This window comes from Anser cygnoides, chromosome 1 (genome assembly GCF_040182565.1).
Source record: "Anser cygnoides isolate HZ-2024a breed goose chromosome 1, Taihu_goose_T2T_genome, whole genome shotgun sequence".
Taxonomy (NCBI): Eukaryota; Metazoa; Chordata; class Aves; order Anseriformes; family Anatidae; genus Anser; species Anser cygnoides.
Window position 1 is genome coordinate 23987971 of NC_089873.1, and position 22238 is coordinate 24010208.

The following is a 22238-nucleotide window of genomic DNA, read 5'->3' on the forward strand; positions in this document are numbered from 1 at the left end:
GGGTGTTGTGAGCAGAACAGATCAAAAAGTTGGTCCTGAGATTACAGATCACAGACACTGAAGGTGAAGAAGGAGAGTCCCAGGTCCCCAGCATCACTGCATCTTCCACTGTTGAGTTTTCCTATGGAATACACTGGCTTCCACCAGATAGGTTGGTTAGGAAATAGCCTTTTTTCTGTGCACACAAACTTTTGTCTCAGTGGCACAGAGACAGTCACATGCACTCGATAGGACTGGCCGAATCGAGAAACCAGAACTGGTGACCAGTGCCAGTAGGGAGTGAAGAAGCAGATCAGATAAGTTGTGTGCTGGCCAGACAGAAGAACTGAAAGCCAGGAAGCGGAAATCTGAAATAAGGAGTGGACTTGGGAGAAGAAGAGGAGAAGAAAGAAGGAAGGATTAACCACTACAGCTAAAATTTGAAATAATGAAGCTGTAATATTTGAAGACAACATTTACAATAAAGCTAAAAACTTTTGAACAAGAGTTATGAATATATTTAATTAAAAGAAAAAAACAGTGTCTTTGTAGATACTGTGAAAAGTGAAAAAGGGTCACATTAATCAAATAAATGTTATGCTGCAAAGTCCCACAGATTCAAAGTTAAGCCAAATATTTTTAATAGCTAGTATTCATATGGAATGAAATTAATTCCTGCATAGAGTATTAAACTTGTTGACTGCTCAGAATGCAGTCTGGATCGTGACGGATTTAACTGGTTGAATTTGTTCTATACAAAATGGCATTATCAACAAATTTGTTTTTCAAATGTAACTTAAAAATGTAAACTGTAAAAAAAAAGTTTCTCATTCTGGATTATCCTTTCATAAGTATAATCAGTATATACAGACTAGTATATTTTTGGCACAAATAGTAGTTTATAGAACTAAACTGGAGAAATAACATTCAAACTGAAATGTCACCTAAGGAATAGAAAAGGTTACCTGTTACAGATAAGACCACAAAGCTGCACCTATTTTACACCTTTCAGGAGTGATTTCTCTGTGCAAATAAAACCTTTAGGATTTCAAACACAGCTAAAGGAAAAGAATATTCTCACTTTCATGAGTCATTTATATTAAGGTTCTAAAAATCAGAATTAAACAGAGCAGATTAAACATCCTTATTTTATAGGGTGAAGAACTACTGAAAGTACGAGTGTCATTTGCTTCTACATCAGATATAGTGGCAGCCGTGACAGTGTTATATTCTGCAGCAGTTATATGGAGAATATTATTTCCAATGTCAGGTTGGAAGGCTTCTATTTCAGGATGTGTAGATAATGTCACCTTACTCTGAGAGGTAAGTGAAAATACAGTCCTGTTAGACAGGATCTTTTCATCAGAAACTTCTATATTAGAAAGTGAATTTGAGGATATCTGAATGCAAATATCTTCTGAAATGCAAGCATGGAGGTATTGGATGTCATTGATATTAACTCGAGGTTCACAAGTGTGCCCTGCATAACAGTGGCAGTCAAATTTATCTATGAATGTTTGTAGATCCTGAAATGCTGGTTGCCCCTGTAAAGTGTATTTTCCATCTTTTGTCATTCGAATAACAATATTCTTGGGGTTCAAGTGAAGATAGTCACTGGAATTCCATTTTTTCCGTGCACAGGCACCAGAATCTTGGCATAATACTTGGCTACAGATTCTGGCTGCCATTGTGACATTGATGAGGTAAGGAATCAAAGTCCTCCTAAGGTAGTTGTCCAGAGTCTTACAGGTGTTCTGTAAAAAGAGCATCATATCTGAAAAGTTTAGTGCAGAAACTATTAAAATGTTGTTATTATAGTAACAGTACTATAGTGGATATCCATAAATGTTTATCCTGAGGTTTTGATAATAGTTATAACTGGTTGTTGGAAGCAGGTTTATAGGAGAAGTTTCTATACAATTCAAGGATCACAGTAAGTTTATCTCGGGTGGTTGTTGAGTATGTTACTAAAAGCACTTGCATTAGAAAGTAGATAACTTTAAGCTTTCATTTTATCTGTATGACACTTCCTGTAGTATTTTGAATCAGATGCATTTTTAAAAGTTCTTTTTATGTGTCCTGAATATTTTGAAGGGATCTTGAAGGGAAAAAAAATACACAATTTCTTCAATTACACATTTCTTCAACCTGAACAAATATTTTTTCTATTAAATCATCCTGTGATACTCTTCAGTTTTCCCTGACACGAGTAGCTGGCTGCAGGAATAGGGACCTTTCACAGCATTTTTGAATGGAACGCACTTTGGGAGGATGGTCAAAAGGTATGCTAAGGGAACATCTAATTGATCATGAAACTGGCATATATTCTGTGTATGCTTGGCACAGTATAATACCTAGAGGTTTGTTGGACTCTTTGTTTCTGAATCTATTTATTCTTAGGGCATTTGCCCAATACCACACATCAATACATAGAAAAATCTAGTTACTTAACACCCAAGGAGATCATCTCAATGAATCTGAGGTATATGTAATTGTTTTTCTTTTAGATATATCTAAAATCCCTGCCTAGAAAATTTTGGTTTATGCAGTTCATGCAGAAGTCAGGCTCGCGGTAATATTTCATTGCTGAGACACTACAGACTATGATACCCTTGAAAAAAGGTGCTATTAGTGCACAAATGCATAGTCTGGCTGAGTTGTAGAAAATCCTGTTTGCTCACTGAAGTTTCAAAATTTGAAAAAATACAGTTGATAGGCTTTCTCAGAAGCAGGGACATGCAAAGAATGGTCAGTGGGACACTTCTGAGAATTTGACACTTACAGAGCTGTGGAGGTTTATTTGGCCATGCTGTCTGTGACAGGAGGTTCAGCAGTGCTGAAGATTTTTGGTTTTTTGCTCTTAAAAGGCTTCAAAAGTGTCTTCCCATACAGTCGTTCATTCTATTCAGTTTGCCTGGATATGAATGAGCTAGTTCAAAAGATTTGAATGTCCTTATAACAATGTTTCTCAAAATGTGTTTTTGACCTTCCTAAGACAATCTGATTTTGTTTCCTCTTTTGACTCAGATCTTTCTTACCCTGGAATTAGTCAAACTAGTACTTATAGCACACAGAACAGGCTAGAGCTGAAATTTCACATGCTGACTCCAAGTGTTTTAAATATTATTGCCAAGTGCACCATTTTAAAAATAAAAAGTGGAAGGGTCCTTTTTTAAGAATTGTTCTGTGCAAGTTCAAGTAATTTTTTCTGTACCTCGCGAGTGGAATGTATGAAGATATGGGAATTCTTTCCTTAAGTTAAGTGAACAGGTGGTAACTCACTTACAGTTATCATGGTAGCTTGTCCAGGTACTCATCGCCAACAATGAAACTTCAAAAAATTGAACTCTTATTCTGTGTAGTCAACAGTAATCTTCATAATCCTGATTTTTTTTGTCTTCTTTGTTTGTTTGTTTTTATTTGTTTGTTTTTTGATTAGTGAAGACAGTAGGTCTGCTAACAATATGGACTCATTTTTAAAGTGGAAGATATGATGTAAATAATTATAATGTTTTATATCCTTTTCATTTTATTGTTCTTTAAAAATGTCATATTAATCATTAATCTGGCATACCTTACTTTGTGTTAAATTCATATCGCCCCAGATCACAATTCCAGAAGCACCCAGTGCAGCAGATTCTCCAATGGTATTTACCAGGTCATCCTGAGAGTGAATGTGGAAAGAATCCTACTGATGTAAGTAAGCTATAACATATGGGCAAAAGGTATAATACGTATAGTAAATTACATAGCCAAAATAACCACTCTGAAAACAGCACGCAATTATGCACAATGCAAACATCCTGCTCACAATTACGCTATGTTATTCTGGGATGGAGTTGAGCAGGTGATACTAGAAAATACTGCCTACTATCTCCCGAATATATATGTCATCTGGTTAGAAAAACATGGCTGTAAAACTGAGCCAGTGGTTTGGCCCATGCACTCCACCAACCATTTTAAGATTTATTTTGCTGCATTGCCTCCTGACTGCTCAGCTGGTAGTAACCAATTTCACTAATGCTGCCTGAAGCAGAGGCTGGAAAGCACAGGTGAGTGGGTGGGGGAAGAGGGGTGTCTGTTTTTTTATTATTATTATTTTTGGTTGGTTGGTTTGGTTTGTACTTAATTTCAGTTACCAGAAAGTGCTGAAGCTTAAAAGTAGCAAGAGAATAGCGTTCACCAACAGGAATCTCTTTTCTCAGGAGAATGCCTCTGGCCTTTTACAGAGATTGATCTGGGAAATTTGTTTCTGTTCAGCTCTCTTTCTAGAGTCAGCTATTAGCCCAGCACTAACAAAACATGAAAACCCATGTGGGAAGGGAGAGGACTATGGATAGAAAAAGAACAAGGAAAAAACCTTCTGTGAAGAACAATACAAAAAGGAAGGATGTAAGGGTTTCAGTGAGTAACAAGAAACCCAGCAGTGACCCTAACAGCACACCCTGTTCCTCAAAGATATGCACAGAGCTGTGGACAATGCTCGGTGATGCTCTAACTAGGATATTGGAGGACACAAGGCAGTCACCGGGACCACAACCTCTGACTTCCCCTTCCTTTTGGCCTGGATGACCAGGAGGAGGTTTTCCAAAGTGGTGGTATCTATGATAGCATAGATATATAAAAATGTTAAGGAAAAGCTGTAGCGAGGAATGGTTAGACCTTAAACAGAGGCTAACCTTGACAAACCCGTGAGATGCTGATATGCCATTTAGGAGGCTACTCCAGTACACCTAAGGACAGAATTTCCTCACCAGCTTTAAAACACATTTATCCAAGAATTAGCAAACTTAATGTCCTTGCTTTGATTTTTAAAAATTGAATTTTGTATCAGTACTTCAAGTCCTAGACAGGCAAGGAAGTTCTTTGACTTCGCAGAACTAATTACATTATCATCACAAAAATCAGACGAATTGGGGTGGAAGAAGGGTAATTTACCGTTTAAGAACTCCTGCAACAGAACTTGTCTTAATATGCACCTCATAATTTCAAAATAAGAAAAAGGTTAACATTCTGGACACGAAAGTGATTGCTGAGTGACCTCTCACTCTCCAAATGTAGGCTGAGGAGTGGGAGAGGTAGGAAAGTATGAGAAGATCTTACACTAATCATATTTAATGTCCTTCTACAGTCCTCTTACACAAGCAGGAGAGATATATCTCCTACTTATCAAAGCGAAAAGCAAGGAGAAAGAAGCACTTCTATAACAAAAAAAAATAAAATAAAAATAAATTTTAAAAAATCATTTTTATTGTTATTCCTTATAACTTTTAAAAGCAGATATTAGGCCAGCCCAGTTTTACTAATTCTCTTGGAAAGGTTATTCTTTCCTCTGAGTTAACATACTAAATTACGTTTTTTAGCTTTCTGACATTTTGCTACATGTGAGGACTGTTCAGAGTGCAAATTATTATTTAGTAAATATCTAGTAATTTCATTAGGAAGGCTTGAAAACAAACCTCTTACTGTTCAGTTTGCACATATCTAGTTGATAGATTAATTTATTTTTACACAAAATCTACATACTTTTTTTTCTGAAACAAATTAGTATCTTTGCTAAATAAGTGTCACCTAGTAATTTCTTTCCACTTCAGTTTGAAATATTTAAAGTGTAGCTCCACTCACCTGAGAGAGATATTCCTCATAGACATCTGTGAACACTGGTCGTGTATATACAAAAACTGGAAGGGGGTAAGTAGAATTGGAGACATATGAAACTCTAATGGCTTCTCGAACTCTATTGCGAACAAAGAGTTGGGCATTTCTGGAAGATCTTAAGGCTGTCTCTAGATAGACAGATGGATAAAGTGCTGTGCTTTTCTCCCACAACCAATTAAGCTCATTATTTCTTGCTATTTCAATATCCAAACAGGTTCCCGTATAATTATGTGGGTTTTGTTTGTAATCATAGTTATAACAGTCTGGGTAAAGGTAGTATCCCCATAGACGTTTTGGTTTCATTGCTATGCCCAGTTTCAGAGACTCCAACATAATAGATTTTGCTGCAGCTTCAAATTCCATTTTAGCTATAGTCCTGGCTTCAGCTTCTGATAGACTTACATCTCTCTGCTGAACGAGTTCAATGGATTCCTGTCTATAAATGTCTTTTGATCCCCAATTCCTTATCCACACAGGTCTCCAGTTTTCCCAGTCAATAACAGCCAATCCAAACTGTTCATCTGAAGGAATATAGAACTGAATGTCCTCTTTGGCTTTTTTTAAATGATTCTCCAGCTGCAAGAGTTGGGGGAGTCCTCCATTGAATGCCTCTCCTGTGATTTCATTTTTGTAAGGATAATAACCAAGCCTGTCTGGGTAGAATAGAGTAATGTTTTGCCCGATGGATGTCTTCAATGTGCTTCCAATGAGAGAAAAAAACGTCATATCCAGATGCACTCCAGTCCTTTCAGTACAAAGTTCTGTAGGAGCATTCCAGATAGAAAGGAATGGTGAATTAGAAATAAGTGGACGAGCTCTTATGTTCAGAGATGAGCAGCAAGAAACTAGAACAGTGGCGAACACCATACCGGATGCTATGGGATACATACAAGTAACACGGATTCCAAAACTTTGTATTTGTCTTAGAGTTTCCATTGTAACAATTGCAGTGGTATTAAGTGCTTCTGATCCAAAAAAAATTAAATGCTCTCTGGGTGTTGACAAGTTTGGTAGTCTGTCAGAAGCTTTAGCATATAATATATTTCTTCAGATTAAAGCTATTAAGCAATGTTCTTGAGGTGTAAAATCAGCATGTCCTTTATGCAAGGTTCTCTACCATTTCAGACTGGAGGAAAAATCTGAACAATTTTTAAGACCTAATGCAGAAAGAAAAAAAAAAAAGCAGATAAAGTAAGAGGGGATAAAACCTTCTTTTCTAACTGTGAAACAAATACCATTTATGGTTTTGAATATATTGTCATCTTTGAGTAAAATTCCCTCTTGAAGGAAAAGCACAATGTACAATCTTAGAGGACATAAAGTATGTAAGAACAGTGAAAATTGTCAGTGAAATAGTATCCAGTGAGTTGTGAATCAGAATGAGTATGCTTGGTAGTCTTGATTGTGGCTGTGAATGATGTCTGTAAACATAAGCAATCTCACAATGTCCTCTCTTAGTCAACAGTAATCTATCAGTAATAATTCTCACCTATCTTAAAATATTAAAGTTCGAGGTCTTAATTGATTAATTGTACAGAGCACTTAAGGGAAGATCCAAGATAACACAAAATTGGAAACCAAACTGTGGCTTACATCCAATAAAACAATCTATATAAACTCATTTAACTCAGTGAGGTATCCATGATATGATAGACACTTTGTCTTCTGTCCAGAAGTTTTTAAACAGGTTCAAAAACTGCATATAATCTTGGCATATGGCCACTTATCTGTTGCTTGAGATCATTTGAGATTTACAGATTAAGTGACGCGAAGGCCAAGTCTACCCAGGAATGTAATTCCTGGAAAAGCTGAGGTCGTCCATACATACACAATGAGCAGTCACTTTTATTCAAGAACATAATGGTAGTGGTGGTAGTCATGGTGTGGTCATCAACTTTTACATAGCAGACCGACAGCTAAAGCATTCCTCTGTGCAGGAGCTTATCCGAATCCACTTCCCTCCTGATTTGGAGACAGTTCAAATCTGGATCTGTCACTTCCCCTGGCAGCCTCATGGTTAGGTCACAGAGTATCCAAGGCAGATGAGAGCATGGAGGAAAATATGGGAGGCACCATGAAATGGGCCATAGTGTGTCTGGGAATACCCATCACCCAGATAATGAAGATGTTAAAGAGTGTTGGGTCCTGAGTGAACCCTTAGTGTATATTACCAGAAACAGGCCTCCGGATGGACTTCCTGGCACCGATCACAGCCCTTAAAGCCTGGCAGTTCAGGCTGTTTTCAGGTTCACTGTCCATATACCTAGCCTGTACTTCATCAGTGAGAATGCTATGGGAGAGAGTGTTGAAAGTCTCACTATAATCAAGATCAACAATATCCACTGCTCTCCCATTGTCCACTAAGACAGTCATCTCATTATGAAAGGTGATCAGGTTGATGAGGAATGATTTCCTCTTTGTAAATCCATGGTGACTACTTCCAATCACCTTCTTGTCCTTAGTGTTTGGAAGCATTTTCCAGGATTATTTGCTCCATCAGCTTCCCAGAGATCAAGGTGAGGTTGGGTTAACCAGCTTGTAATTCCCCGGATCTTCGTTTTTTCCCTTCTTGAAGATAGGGGTGACATTTTCTTTCTTTCAGGTCTCAGAACCCTCCCCCAGTCACCTAGACCTTTTAAAGATTATTAAGAGTGGCCTTGCAATGACATCAGCCACCTCCTTCAGCACTCATGGGCACGTACCATTACATCCCATAGGCTTGCATATGGCCAGTTTGTTTAAATGTTCCCTAACCTGATTTTTCTCCACTGAGGGTGAATCTTCCTTGCTCCAGTCATTGCTATGGGTCTAAGGAGCCTGGGATCACAGAAGGCCAGTCTTTCCAGTAAGGACTGAGGTAAAGAAGGCACTGAGTATCTTGGCCTTTTCCATGTCCTTTACTACCAGATCTCCTGCCTCATTCAGCTGCGGACCCACATTTTTCCTTGTCTTCCTTCAGCTGCTGATAGACCTGTAGAAGCTCTTCATGTTGCCCTTCACATCTCTTGCCAGATTCAACTCCACGTGGGCTTCACCTTTCTTAACACAATCCTTACACACTCAGACAGTATCCCTGCTCCCTTCTCAAAGTGTGCTTCGTTTTTAGGTTTGAGCTTTGTCAAAGCTCCTTGTTAATTCATGCAGGCCTCCTCTTAGATAGCTCTCCTGCATGAGGAGAGACCATTCTTGAGCCTGGAGAAGGTGATTCTTGAAGATTAAACAACTGTCCTGGTCCCCTCTTCTCTCCAGGGCTGTCTCAGAGGATGTTTCCAAGCCAATCTCTGAGAAGGCCTAAGTCTGGTCTCCTGAAATCAGTGTTTGTGGTCTTGCCTTGTTTTGCCTTTTTCCTACTTTTCAGGATCCTAAACTCTACCATCTCATAGTCACTGCAGCCAAGACTGACCCTAACCTTCACCTTCCGTGTTTGTAACTCTGAGGTCCAACAGAGTGTCACTCCTTGCTGGATCCTACATTAACCATGACATGATACAGACAGACTTCCAGGACAAAATAAAAACATTCCATAGAGAAATTCTGGACAAAAGTATTTTCCACTTATGCAAATACAACATAATAAAATTAAACCAAATTATCACACATAAAGAGCTGATATACACTGGCATTTGCCAAGATAGTGATCCTTTATGTAATAGCTTTTGTCGTATTGAAGTGAGATCACTTCAAAAAAGGACTTGTAGTAGTTCAGCTCTTATTGTGCCTCTGGCTCTGGCTATGAATGATTTCTTGCCTCCACTGAGGTCAGAAAACTACAGGACACATATTTTTCTTTGTTCCTATAAGCTTTTTCATAAGTGGATTTCATTAACAGGACATTGATAAAGAGATAAAGAGGAAAGCATTGCTTTGAATACTGTACTTACTGATTTAGCTAGAACTCAGTTATTTATTATCAGCTAATCTTGCAAAGTTTAGTTTAACGTTGTTGGGAAATAGTTCTCCAAATCTTGCTGTAATGTACTCTGCTGGGTATAAGCTAATAGATTACTTTATGTGATAGCTTCCACTTAAAAGGATTGCCTTTAGCCCAACCTAACGATGACAGCTCTAATAAATGCTACTCTTTTCAGTCTCCTTGAATGCCAGTCTAAGCAAGCTGAGTAATAAAGCTGCTCTTGTCTTTGTCAAAAAGTCAATACCTTTACAATATATTAACACTAATTGCTCTGGGGCTATCTAACTAGAAGTACATACTGATGGATCTAAATGCCCTTCATCTAGAGAAACAGCTACTGCTTTAGATTTCCCTGAATATGGCATTTGTAAAGGCTTTCTATTAGAAGAAATCACAGGATTTTTCTTGGTTTAATTACGTTATCATTTTTCACAGCATAAACTGGACTGCAGAAACACACATGATTGAAAATACAAGTGTGCTCCCATATTTTGGAAGCTACAGTCATAGAACTGGGCCATATTATGTGACCCTGAAAACAAATGACCCACTTGGCCAAAAAAAGTTAGAAAATAAAATGGAGAGGAGTACACTTGAGCTTCACACAAATATTATGCACCAAAACCTGATTATATGTCCTATCAAAAATTATTGGATGTGCTCTTTCACTTATATTTCTGATGTGTTAGAAGAATTTAGATTTTTTTTTTTATGAAAATTAAACGTGAGAATCCAAGTTTAGCCTTGAAATAAATAGACATAACTTAGTCAATTCAAGTGTATTTAAACTTGGAACCTGAAGCTGAATCCAAAGTTTGTTTGTTCTTTAAACCAAAGGTACCATCAATACCAATACAGTTCATAGACTCATGGTTCCCTGAAAGAGGATCAAAGCAGTTCACACTGTTAGCAGTTCACACTGTCAATATCTGTATTTTTAAGGGATCAGTAGAAAAAACTGTGTGAAACCACCAGTGCTGCTGGAACTGCAACCTAGAGATGATTTAAACCCTTGTGCTCCTTTTAGAGGTGAATATCCTGGGCACGAGGCTGTTTGTTCGTTACAAGCAGGTATCAGAGTCATATACAGAGCCATAGAAGGAATGGAAGAATAATCCTGCAACTGCATTGCACTCCCCACTTGGGTCATTTGGGAATTTCTAAAATAGAAGGCAATGATATTCGATTAACACAAACACACCCAGACATTGTGAGAATAACATTAACGCTTGTGAGGGGTAAGGAGCTCCTTGGGAAGAAGGCACAACTCTCTAAGCATGAACCATATGTGCTGCACAGCTGATGGCAAATTCAACCTGATCAAACATTAAGCATGAAGGATGGCCTTCACATAGTAGGATTTAACCTCATTGTTAGAAATGGACTGAGATGTGAAGTCAGAATTTGGTAAGCATTTATTTTGACAGGCTTCTAAAACTCCACCTCACTTCAATATAATCTTCTCACTTGAATTACTACAACTGTCTGTGGGGCCACACGATGAGTTGCTCAAGTCAAAAACACCTCAGCCAAAAGGGAAGAGAGGAAGGGTTTTTTTCTGACTAACTACACGAACCAGCAAAACTGGCTAGTTTAGCCCGCACAGACAATTTAAGAACTGCTTGTCAAACTACACCCCAGTGCTGTAGCTGTCCTTATCATCAATGACTGCCAAAACAGCTCTTTCATGATTGCTTACTCCCATTCTTGAGTTCTGGTTTTGAGTACAAGGCAATGGTTGTGTGAGGACTTGAAGCCTGAGAAAATCTCCAAACAAATTTCTGTGCTGGCATTCCCAGCTTGAGAGGATTTTAAATTGCCCGTGGAAGAAATCAAAATATGTCGATGTAAAGGTCAGTAGATGAGCATCCAGGTTGTAAATAGCCTTCCTATAAAAATGTATATATGAAAGATTTCGTCAAACTACTGTTTGATTATTTACATGCATTTTTGCTATATGTTTTTGTTAATATTTCCAATTATTTTTCTATACTCCATTTCTCATTTTTTTCTCTTGCAAGTTCTAATTCTGAATTCTGTAAAGTTCTGTAATATCCTAGCAGCCTGTTTATTGATGTTCTAATTTGTTTTTGTGTGAGTTAGCCAAATAAACTGTCTGAACACATTTCCAATAGTATTTGGAAAATTTCTGTTGTTGTATTGTGTATAATTAGGCTTGGTAGAACTCAATTTCTGTAATGACAGTTTCCATTGCAGAGGAATCAAGGACAAGATAAGAGTCCATTATTTGTCACTTGGTGCAGAACTCCATAGCAGGCTTTGAAATTATTAAAAATATGAACTACTAGTCAATGTCATGTGAAAAATATATATCTACCATTAATATCAATTAGTAAACAGCTAATTAAAGCACACTTCATGTTGGGGGTAGATTTGAATCACATTTCCGTACTACATTACTACTACCCTAACATAGAATATTGTGCAAATCACAGCCCCATTTTTAAAGGCAACCAGTGTTTTCCTTTGGTCTGTTTTTAGTTAAATATTCTTCACTGTATCACACCAAACCCTATTGAATAATTCTAATTAGAAGCCTTCAGAAAAAAACTCAACACCTGCTTTTTGTTTTAGCCCATGCTTTCAACCTGTTTTTCCCTCTAACTGCCTGACAAGGTTGTAGGTGTAATTTTCATCAATTCCCCTATCCCATGGGGACACAACTCAGTAAATTAAATAATCTTTGAATAGTTTCATCAAAATAACACTTTGTAATTCCATTCCTAAAATGCCCAATGTCATTTACTTTGCTGCCAGACCTTGTGTTCCGGTATCATTTAAAACTCTTTGGACAGCAGTTTTTGCAAGAGAGCTGTAGTGCAGATGGCCACGCACTTGGAGCTGCAGAACAAAAACAGGCTTCCTAGGCAGTTTACTAGATCTTGCAAGTGAGCTCTTCCAAACAAGACACTGTTACGCCTACAGGTGTGTGGATGGTCTCAAGGGGAGCCAATAACCTGGGGGATTACAATACTCCATTAAGAAACATGTATGTTCATCACCTCTCATAGGAGCGTTATTCTGAAAACCAGACAGCTGAACTGAACAGATAAACACATGATATTCTTTCCTTGTAAGCCTTCCATGCAGCACAGAAATATAACTACAGCACATTTTTGGTCAAAGAAGATGGCATTTCACATCTGTGTTAAGAATATTTCCCCCCCAGCAAATCATGATCTTGTTGTAGTAATTAATATGAAAAAATGATCTACAGTGTACAAAAGTAGCTGTGTCTTTGAAAGAGGTGAGACTGTTGTAGACATCTCTGGAAGAGACAGAATAGACCTTTGTTTAATCCTCTTTAAGTAATGCAGTTTTATAATTACCATAGCAGACAATTCAGAATGTGAAACAGTTTCAGTCACAAAATTATGCCCTTTTTTCTGAAAAAAAAAAAAAATGTGCTTTATAACTAGAACAAGAGGAGGGAGAGGTAAGGGAGCTCCTCAAATCAGAATTAGCCTTTGAAAAAATACGTATTATTAACCTCAGTACCAGTTTATATATTAACATCTGCCTTCACAGTGGGAGATTTCAGGTTCTCTTGTGTTATACCTGAATGCTCCCTCTTAAAAAAAACTTCCTCCCCTGGGACTGTAATTCATTCTATATTCCTTTCTCCCATATGATTGTACATAAATAAATATAATCAGAGGAAAATATGAAACCACATTAAAAAATGAACCTTCCCAAAGTATAATTTCTCTTTCCTACTGTTTCCTACTGCATCCCCGTTCACCCTCTGTTTCTTCACAATCTCCCTAGTCTTTTGTTATTTTGATAAACCTCCTAATACCAAGGAGCCAGTGTAATTGCCACCCATCCCTGGAGATAAGTGAGAGAGATGGGTAAGCAGATGTCAAAGTCTCAAAACAAAGGTGAGTACAAAGCTATGCAGAACACCGGTGATTTATAAAGGAGACATTAGCATTATCGAGCACTGTTTGGGGAAATGGTTATGCAAAGAATTAACAGTTTCAGATGAAAAGAAAAAGGAGCTCAGTTGGACCTGCCTGAGCAAGCACATTAGCATAACCCTTAGAGAAAGCCTAAAGAAAAGGATTTACAGTAAGGGAGCTGGAAAGCAGAAGCTTGCAGCTCTCAGGAAGTAACAATTTCTGTTTCTTTGGATCTGCCACTGCTACAAAGGCAATAGCTTGTATGGTTCTTAGTGCCAAACAACGAGGATACCTGACCTCATCATCAGTTTTTCTTCTAACTGAAATAACCTGCAAACTCCAACAAATCCTGGCTAAACAGCAAAGCCAAGAGGCATAATGAACTCTACTGTTTTTAAGGATAAAAGGCCTAATGTCTTGAATTTGGACCACTCGCCAGGAGCTGTGACCTGGACAGCGCATGCCATTCAGGCTTTGCTCTCTCTCTCAACCTGGAGATGTCACCCACCTCCACACCTTCTCTGAGGTTTCTCCTCTCCAGTGGCTTCAGCAGAAACCCACACCAACCTGTACCTGGGCAGGATCTGCCCAGCATTTGCTCTATTGTTTACAAGCAACTCTGACTCAAACCTGTTCCCTTTGATATTTTGTGGATTGCCTCGCCCATTTGTGGCTTTGTATAAAAAATAACTATTACCTGCAACATATCATTTACCTGAGTTGAAATGTTGAAAACATTAAGGTCTCATCCTTTTTCACCCCGACTACAAACATCCACTAGGGACAAATAGGTTCTTACTCAGCTTCCCCAAAAGTAAGTTTATTCCAATAGACTCCTAAAGAAACAAAATCCTGTGGTAGTGTACTCCTGCCTGTAGATGAAACTGATTCCTGTCAAACCTAAAAAGTTTAAAAAGTGTCATTTCGACTAAGATGGTTTTAGCTATTTTGTTGATATGTACACACAGATTTTACTCAATAGCTATGTCAGCTGCATATTTACTGCTTATAAGTAATCTTTTGTGTGTGTAATAGTTCAATGAATCACTTGGAATGAAAAAAAAATATTAAAACTTGCTGAGAGAAAAATAGCTGATAGTATCACACTCGGCAGAAGTTCAATACGTGATTCATCAAGGTGGTTAGGTTGTTACATGTCATGATTCCTGACAATCCTTCTGAAAAGTCCTACTGAAATTTACCTTCACTTTAAATGTCAAAATAGTAAAAATTCAAGCAACATAAAAATAAAAAGTAAATACTCACCTACATGATACCACAGGTCAGGACTTGCTGGAATGAATGAACGGGTGAGTGGACAATATAATTAGCCTTGCCTGGAAAGGCAGGGCTCTGGCCCAGCCAATTGGGATTTGTCATTTAGTGAAAACCTTAGCATAATTATAGGGAAGTTGATTAAGGGTGTCTCCTGTCATAGCTGATTGCAGTGAGCACTGTGACAAAACATTACCTGTCGAAGACCTTACAACTAGTTTTATAGTATACCTCACAAATGCCAAAAGTTTTAAAAGAGGCTGCTTTTTTGTGTGTTTTGTTTTGTTTTGTTTTGTTTTGTCTAAAGAAAGAAATACCTTACATTTCAACTTACTTTTGCTTTTTGATGCACCAGTGTTTTGACCAATGGAGGCAAAAGTTTTTCCGTGGTTGGGGGGGGGGGGGGGGGGGGGGGGAAAGACTGCCTTCCATGGTGCCCAAGCATAGGTACCAATAGGAAATGCATGCATGCTGTGTGGCAAACAAGGTAGCAGGGAAAATTATCCACTGGGGAACAGATCCTGAGGTTGCTAAGGATGGGGATCACTGAACTGAGCACCGCAGTGCCCTCTGATTGCTCTCACGGAGATCCAGCATCCCTAGTGGACGCTGATGTAGGGCATGTTACCATCCACGTAAAGGTGATGGAACAACTTTCCTCTGTCATCAAACTCCTCGTTCTAATCACACTCGCACAGCCCTGTGGGATGAGGGCTTCCCACAACGATGGGATGGCAGGAGGTGCCATGGGTTATAACTGTTTTCAGCTGTAGGCCTTCCATTTTGCTTGTAATAAGGCAGCTTAGAACCTGATCCATTTCTCCCTCAGCAGCTTTGGAGCTCATCAACTTTGGAGTTGATGTCGGTCTCAAGTCTTTTGTCTCACTGTGGAAAAAAATTTGTCATTTCAAATGTTACATGTAGTGTTTTCTTTGTATTTTTTGTTTTGTATTTTTACTGTTTTCAGTACTGCATGACATATCCTTCATAAATGTATATAATGGATCCAATGATAAATTCACAAATGACAAAATAGCCAAAATACACGGTTATTTTACAATCATTAAGGTGAGCTGCCATTTAGAATTAATGTTTTACATTGATTTTAAGTAATTATTTAGAAGAATAATTTAGAAATAATGGTTTAGAAAATAATAGTTTATAAAATCATTCTAAAATTATGATAAAAATATACTCTAAGGCAAAGAGTCTCCTACGATGAAGGATGAAGATTTTTTCAATATTAACATATATTCATGTCATTGTTCCACAGTAACATGCTACTGCACATTACACAAACATTTTAACACAATATTAATTGGTAAAAGTCTTGAAATTCTAAAATTTGTTCTTGTCTGGATTGATTTTTTTCACTCGATGTGCTTGTAAAAGAAAGTATTTTCCTTCATGGAAACTATTAAGCCAGCTTTCTGTGTGAGATTGCATTATACACAATAATGAGACCTTTCAGGTCAAATTGCTGTTGAGATGCATGGTAGCTGTTTTCAAAAAGCCTTTGTTGTTTCAGCCCAAGCTATACACTGCAAGGCTCTGCCACTTCACCTGTAGCACTGTTTTTCTCTCCTGTAACATTGCATCTTTGTGGTACAGGATCCACTCCACAGCAGCGTTATGGACAGAATCCTACCCTGCAACTTTACCGCCTATCTTGTGGTCTAGCATCCATTACCGTTGTCAAATAAGAATTTCCTCCCAGAATAAGACTTTTGCTGGCTTCAGTATTAAGTAAATAAGTGAAATAATTCTCAAAACAGGAAGGAAACATTGCCATGCTTGTTTGTAATGATGTTGTGGGACAGAATGAAAGTTGAGAAGCCTGAGGAGATGTGGAAATGGCTCTGCAGGGGTATGGGAAACAAAAGGGAGGGAAGAGGAACTATGACCAAACCATTCTTCACACCTCATTAACCTACTAGTTTGTCTCAGACATTCAGCAACATCCCCTCTGGCTTCTATCATTAAACTATTTCTTTCAAAGCAAGACTTGCAGTTACTGGTACATAAGGTTCCCATCCCCACAGCAAGCCCAACAGGGGTCAGCAAATTATTCACTCCGGTACTCTGGGGCTTCTCTGTGGTCACTGCCCAGCATTACAAACAGCCTCACTGCCCGCTGAATGTGTCAGTCCCCTGCTGAGACTGCCAGCAAAAGTGTTAGTTTTGTCTGTGTGTTTATGATGTGGACATCTGTCCATTAGCAACTGGAGAAGAGCCCCCAGTGTCACGCCCCACAGCTGCCGGTTCATCAGCAGACACTAACAATTTCCAGTTGCTACTGAATGAGCTGGATTCAACCCAATAACCTGATGCTAAATGTCTCTGTGCTCCTCCAAATCATAAGAGTGTGGCTGTTAGGTGGCTCTTGATTTCACTCTGATATGACACAAACTGGAAGGTGTTCCTGCTGATTGTGGGGCATCAGGAGAAGATAAAAAAGAAATAAAAATAACAATAATAATAATAAAAAAACAGGAGAGCCACAGCTGGCAGCTAATAAAAGAGGAGATGTCTGAAGCCAGATGGGAAGAGAAGCTGGTAAATATATGCAAATACTGCACAGTTTATATCACTGAATGCTACAGATATAAAGTCGCGTATGTAATGTGCAAAGGCAGAAGTGGCCCAAAGCTTTTCAGCAATGTAGGCAAAACTGAACTCTGCTACCTCAAGAACAAAGAACAGAGGAATTGAGTTTTCTCCCATTATTAATCAGTGGCAAAATTCCACTTTGTGACTTTGGCAGAATGGTCTGCAATGTTAATTACACCTGGTGGACAGACGGGAAGCAGGGGGCTGAGCTGAGGACGTGGTGTCTCCCTTCCCTTCTCCCTTTCTCTCCACACATCCCCTGCTCTCCAGCCAGTCTGACCCCACTGAGATGAATCCTTCTTCCCTGGTACTTCATCTCTGTGGTGGTTTTACTCAGCTGGGCAGCCGAGCTCCACCACAACCGCTCTCTCACTCCCCCTCCTGAAAGGGAAAGGGGGAGAAAATAGAATGAAAAGGGCTCAAGGGTTGGGATAAGGACAGGGAGATCACTCAACAATTATTGTCATGGGCAAAACAGACTCAGCATAGAGAGATTAGAGAAAGTTATTGCCTATAACTAGAGGACTAGAACACTGAGAAGAGAAAACAAACAAACAAACAAAAAACAACAAAAACCACCTTCCCCCCATCCACCCTCTTCTACCTCCTCCCCCCAAGCAGTGCAGGGGAACAGGGAATGGGAGCTGTGGTCAGTCCCTGACGCTTTGTCTCCCCCACTCCTTCACGGTCACTCTCTGCCCTGCTCCACGCGGGGTCCCTCCCACGGGATGCCGTCCTTCCCAAACTGAGCCTGTGGGGGCCTTCAAGAACTGCTCCCACATGGCTCCGTACCACGGGGTCCATCCCCCAGGAGCAAACTGCTCCAGCACGGGTCCCCCACAGGCAGCAGGTTCCTCCAGACCCCTGCTCCTGCGTGGGCTCCTCTCCACGGGCTGCAGCTCCGGCCCGGGGCCTGCTCCTGCGGGGGCTCTCCATGGGCCGCAGCCTCCTCCAGGCCACATCCACCTGCTCCACCAGGGGCTCCTCCACGGGCTGCAGCGTGGAGATCTGCTCCGTGTGGGACCCGTGGGCTGCAGGGGGACAGCCTGCTCCACCAGGGGCCTCTCCACAGGCCGCAGGGGAACTGCTGCTGCGTGCCTGGAGCACCTCCTGCCCTCCTTCTGCACTGACCTTGGGATCTGCAGGGCTGCTTCTCACTCCTTGCTCTCCCAGCTGCTGTGGTGCAGCAGCTTTTTTCTCTGTTCTTAAATCTGCTCTCACAGAGGTGCAAACAATGTCGCTTATTGGCTTGGCACTGTCCAGCAGCAGGTCCCTTTTGGAGTTGGCTAGAACTGACTCTTATCTGACATGGGGCAGCTGCTGGGCTCTGCTCAGAGGCCACTCCTGCACCCTCCCTGTTACCAAACCCTTGCCACACATACCCAGTACAATCTCTCAGCAGAGGAAGGCATGAAGGCACATGTAAACATTTCTCAGTAACTATCCTGTTACCCGCAGTCACAGGTCAAATCCTCCCTTTCACATACCATGTCACCTTTTCCTAAGCTCACCCTTCAAGGAGGTGCTCTTCTCTTTCTCTGTTCCAGCACAGTTCAAGACCACCTCCAACCTTCCTTTCTCCAAAGTGCCCACCATAACCCTCACCTCCCCCAGGCAGAAGGACTGGCTCCATAATATCTTTACCCACCAGCTCTGCCATAGAGTCTGTGCTCCAGTTTACATCAGGATGCTCTTTTCCATCAGCACTTCACAATATGGGGCTTAATCCCATAACTCACTCCCTTTGTGGAGGCTACCGTGTCCAAATTGAAATATTATGGAGCTTGTTTCTGCAACCCAGAAGTGGAGCAGAAGAAATGCTTCAAACAGGCTTAAGGTCTCCTTCCCTTCTTTTCTGTAATGGGTTGCCTATGATCTCAGCACTGGCAGGAGCTGGAGTAGACACCATGCAAGCAGGACACAGCTACCAGCAGCAAGGCCACAACTGCAGCAGTACTCTAAGTGTTCCTGTGCACTGCCCTCACCTGAAACCAGACCTGGGCAGTGTTGTAGCCCTTGCAGATAAGATATGGGAGCTCTGATCGCTCCAGCAGTTTGGCTTGGCAGCACATATGTTTGGCTTGTCTTGGATTTTGCTTTCCCAGCTCATTGCAGATAGATCTTTGTCACATGACTTTGTCATTATTTACCATACCTTTCCTTTGGTCATGATTTTCTAGATATTTTCCTTTGTACATTATACAGTACTTTGTTAGTTCCTGCCTAAAGAATTCAGACTGCTTTTTGGAGATCTGTGCCAAATCTCCGCGCAGGCACCCCACAGGGTTTAGCTACTCATAGAGGTGGGCCATCACAGCAACTGTCACCTGCGTTCTCTTCTGCTTGACAGAGCCATGTTAGGTGCTAGTGAAGCTGTAGGTCTTCCATTTTCTAGGCCCTACTGGTCTGAGGCTGTATGAGAAACCAGGGCACTGGGGAAGAGCCACAGAAAACAGTGCACTTCCCTATCTTGCACCAGAATGGAGGTGACATACAAAATCAGGGATTTTGGGAGCATATTGTGGTTTAAGCTGGGACCCTTCCTACATATGCATAAACTTTCTGGGTGGCAGTATCTCCTGAACGATGGCAAGTCAGGTTGTCTAAACACTAGAACCCTCTGTTGTATTGCAGCAGCTCAAGTCATTTTGAAAACTTCCACTGTGCAGTGTGGCATTTGACTATGTCCGCGTCATGTAATGGAGCCCAAAGAAGATTTTCCTTTGTGATTTCCAAAAAAGACAGTTTACCTATGTAGCACAACACAATGCAGAGGCAGAAGCCTGGGTCCTGAAAGCATTAGAGCAGACTAATACATTTCACCTTTTCACCCGTAGCATTGTTCTAATTTGGCACAGCTCATTTCTAACGTGTGGACTACTTTTAGGACTTGAGCTGGTCTCTTTGTGGGACAGTTCAGCACTGCATCTTCTGAGACTAAAAGCCCCCCTGGATCAAACGGGCAGGATTCTGTCCCACACACAGTTCTGCAGAGCATCTATGCTGGCGCTGCCTCTGTGGAGCTTTTCGTTTGGGCACAGCACCACACTTCTGCAGTTATCATTTTCCCTGCTGTGGGGCTGACGCGTTTGCATATGCAAGGCTACTTCTGACTCGTGCTTCTCTGTACAAGCTGAAGAAGTCCTTTGATGGGCAGCACAGCTCTCCACTGGCAGGCTTCCCACAATGTGGTTTGCACTCTGTGCCTTCTAGGACTCAGATCTAAGCTTTTAAAGAAATTATAGAAGGCTCTTCTTCTTTTTTCATTTTTGCGTAACTAACTAATTTTAGTTTTGAGAATGACATAGTTAATTTACATTTGAATCTTTCTAAGCCACTGCCAAGCTGCCATGACAATAGGCACTATATAAATTTGTAAATAAGAATTTTCTTATTTACCTGATTGCCTTTCATGTCTCATTGTCTTTCATGTCAATCTATGCCAAAGCACTTTCAAGTTATAACTTCAGATGTGGAAGCTAAAAGCAATCTGAGTGAAATGGTTTTATGTCAAGAAAGATATATTCCTGTGTATTCTGTGTACATATTGAAAGCAGCAGCTTTAATAAAGAATAGTAGACAAAGAGACACCATTCCCTCACCCAGCCCAACTGCAAAAAGGTTTGGGAAACTAAACTCCAGCTTAAACCAACAGCAATAGCACAAGATGCTTCTGAAGCTCACCCAGTCCCACGTTCTCACTGCTGAAAGTCACTGCATCGCGCGTAGCTCTAGTGCATCTATGTGAACTTACACCAGTGACCCCACATTCATTAATACAACAGATGCTTGGGGTTGTGTCTTTACCGAGAATAAGCCCACTGGTCTATTCATGCCCACTGACATGAATATCTAGAAAGTGATCCCTTCCCCATGGACTGGCTCAAAGCATATGTGCAAAGAGAGGGAAGCAGATGTCCTCACCGACCTGGCATAGAAAAGGAGATAAACCACCATGGATCCTTTCCATTGTAACTAGGGAGTTCAAAGAGCACTTCATAGTCTTCCCTAAACTCACAAATCCTTGTCATTTAGCATACTGGACAACAGTAAATCCTGCTTCTCACTCTCACTTGCCAGACTTTACTTTTTGGTGCCAACATGAATCCTGCAGGCCTGAACTTTTCCCCCATTAGGGAAACATAAACTACCTGGAAGTTATTTGTGTGGAAGATGTACGAAATTCAAGTTAATATTCTCCATCCTCATAGTCACCAAGAACAATGTGGGGTAGAACATATCACTTAAGATACTGACCAGCAATAAACCATCTTTATTGAATAATACTGACCTCCACCCCAAACACAGAGACGTATCACTGCCCCAAGCAAAGATACATGCAAGGCTCATGAAAGACAAGACCTTGTTTCCTGACTGTTGTTTTGTGACAGGTTGTGTCTGTGTGTATGAACAGGCAGAATGACAGCAGAAGACGAGGAAGGAGCATACCTGGAAATATTCCCTCACAGCTCTGGCTGGGGTGACCACAGGTGTTACAGTTGCCCACTGCCCTTCCATCTCTCGTCTGGAAGCGCTCTACGTGTGCAGCAGAGATGGACAATACAGATGTGGGCAGCGCTGCTTAGCCAAAATCATCTTCAGCTCTATCTCACCTTAACACAGCAGGTCCTGGACTGCAGCAGTAGCCAGAAAAAGGCATACCAGCACTGCCACTACACATTTCAAACTGTGAGAAACAGTATTTAACCAGTCAATGTGTACATGCATAAATTTAACTGAGAAGCCTATGGTTGCAGTTTGGTCTTCTGCTTTATTTTTTTTTTAAATAGACTGGAATATTCTTTAAAAAAAAATCATCAAAAAATTCCCATCCAGCAGTACTATACAGTGTGTTTGATTGATAGGTTTTTGTTCTCTTC

The 22238-nt window shown here is 40.3% G+C and overlaps 1 protein-coding gene across 4 annotated transcripts in view; it reads right to left on the reverse strand.

Annotated features, from left to right (window-relative positions):
- Positions 1-540: 540 nt before the first annotated feature.
- The window catches only part of SPAM1 (sperm adhesion molecule 1), a 38335-nt gene continuing 16637 nt past the window's right edge, over positions 541-22238 (reverse strand). For all 4 annotated transcript variants that reach the window (XM_066990597.1, XM_013199200.3, XM_066990601.1 and 1 more), the window contains 3 exons: positions 5605-6794; positions 3554-3643; positions 541-1733 (listed from right to left, as the gene is read on the reverse strand). In XM_066990597.1, the coding sequence (XP_066846698.1) occupies positions 1074-1733; positions 3554-3643; positions 5605-6573 (1719 nt within the window). In that variant the 5' untranslated portion in view covers positions 6574-6794 and the 3' untranslated portion in view covers positions 541-1073. The remainder of the gene's footprint in view (positions 1734-3553; positions 3644-5604; positions 6795-22238) is intronic.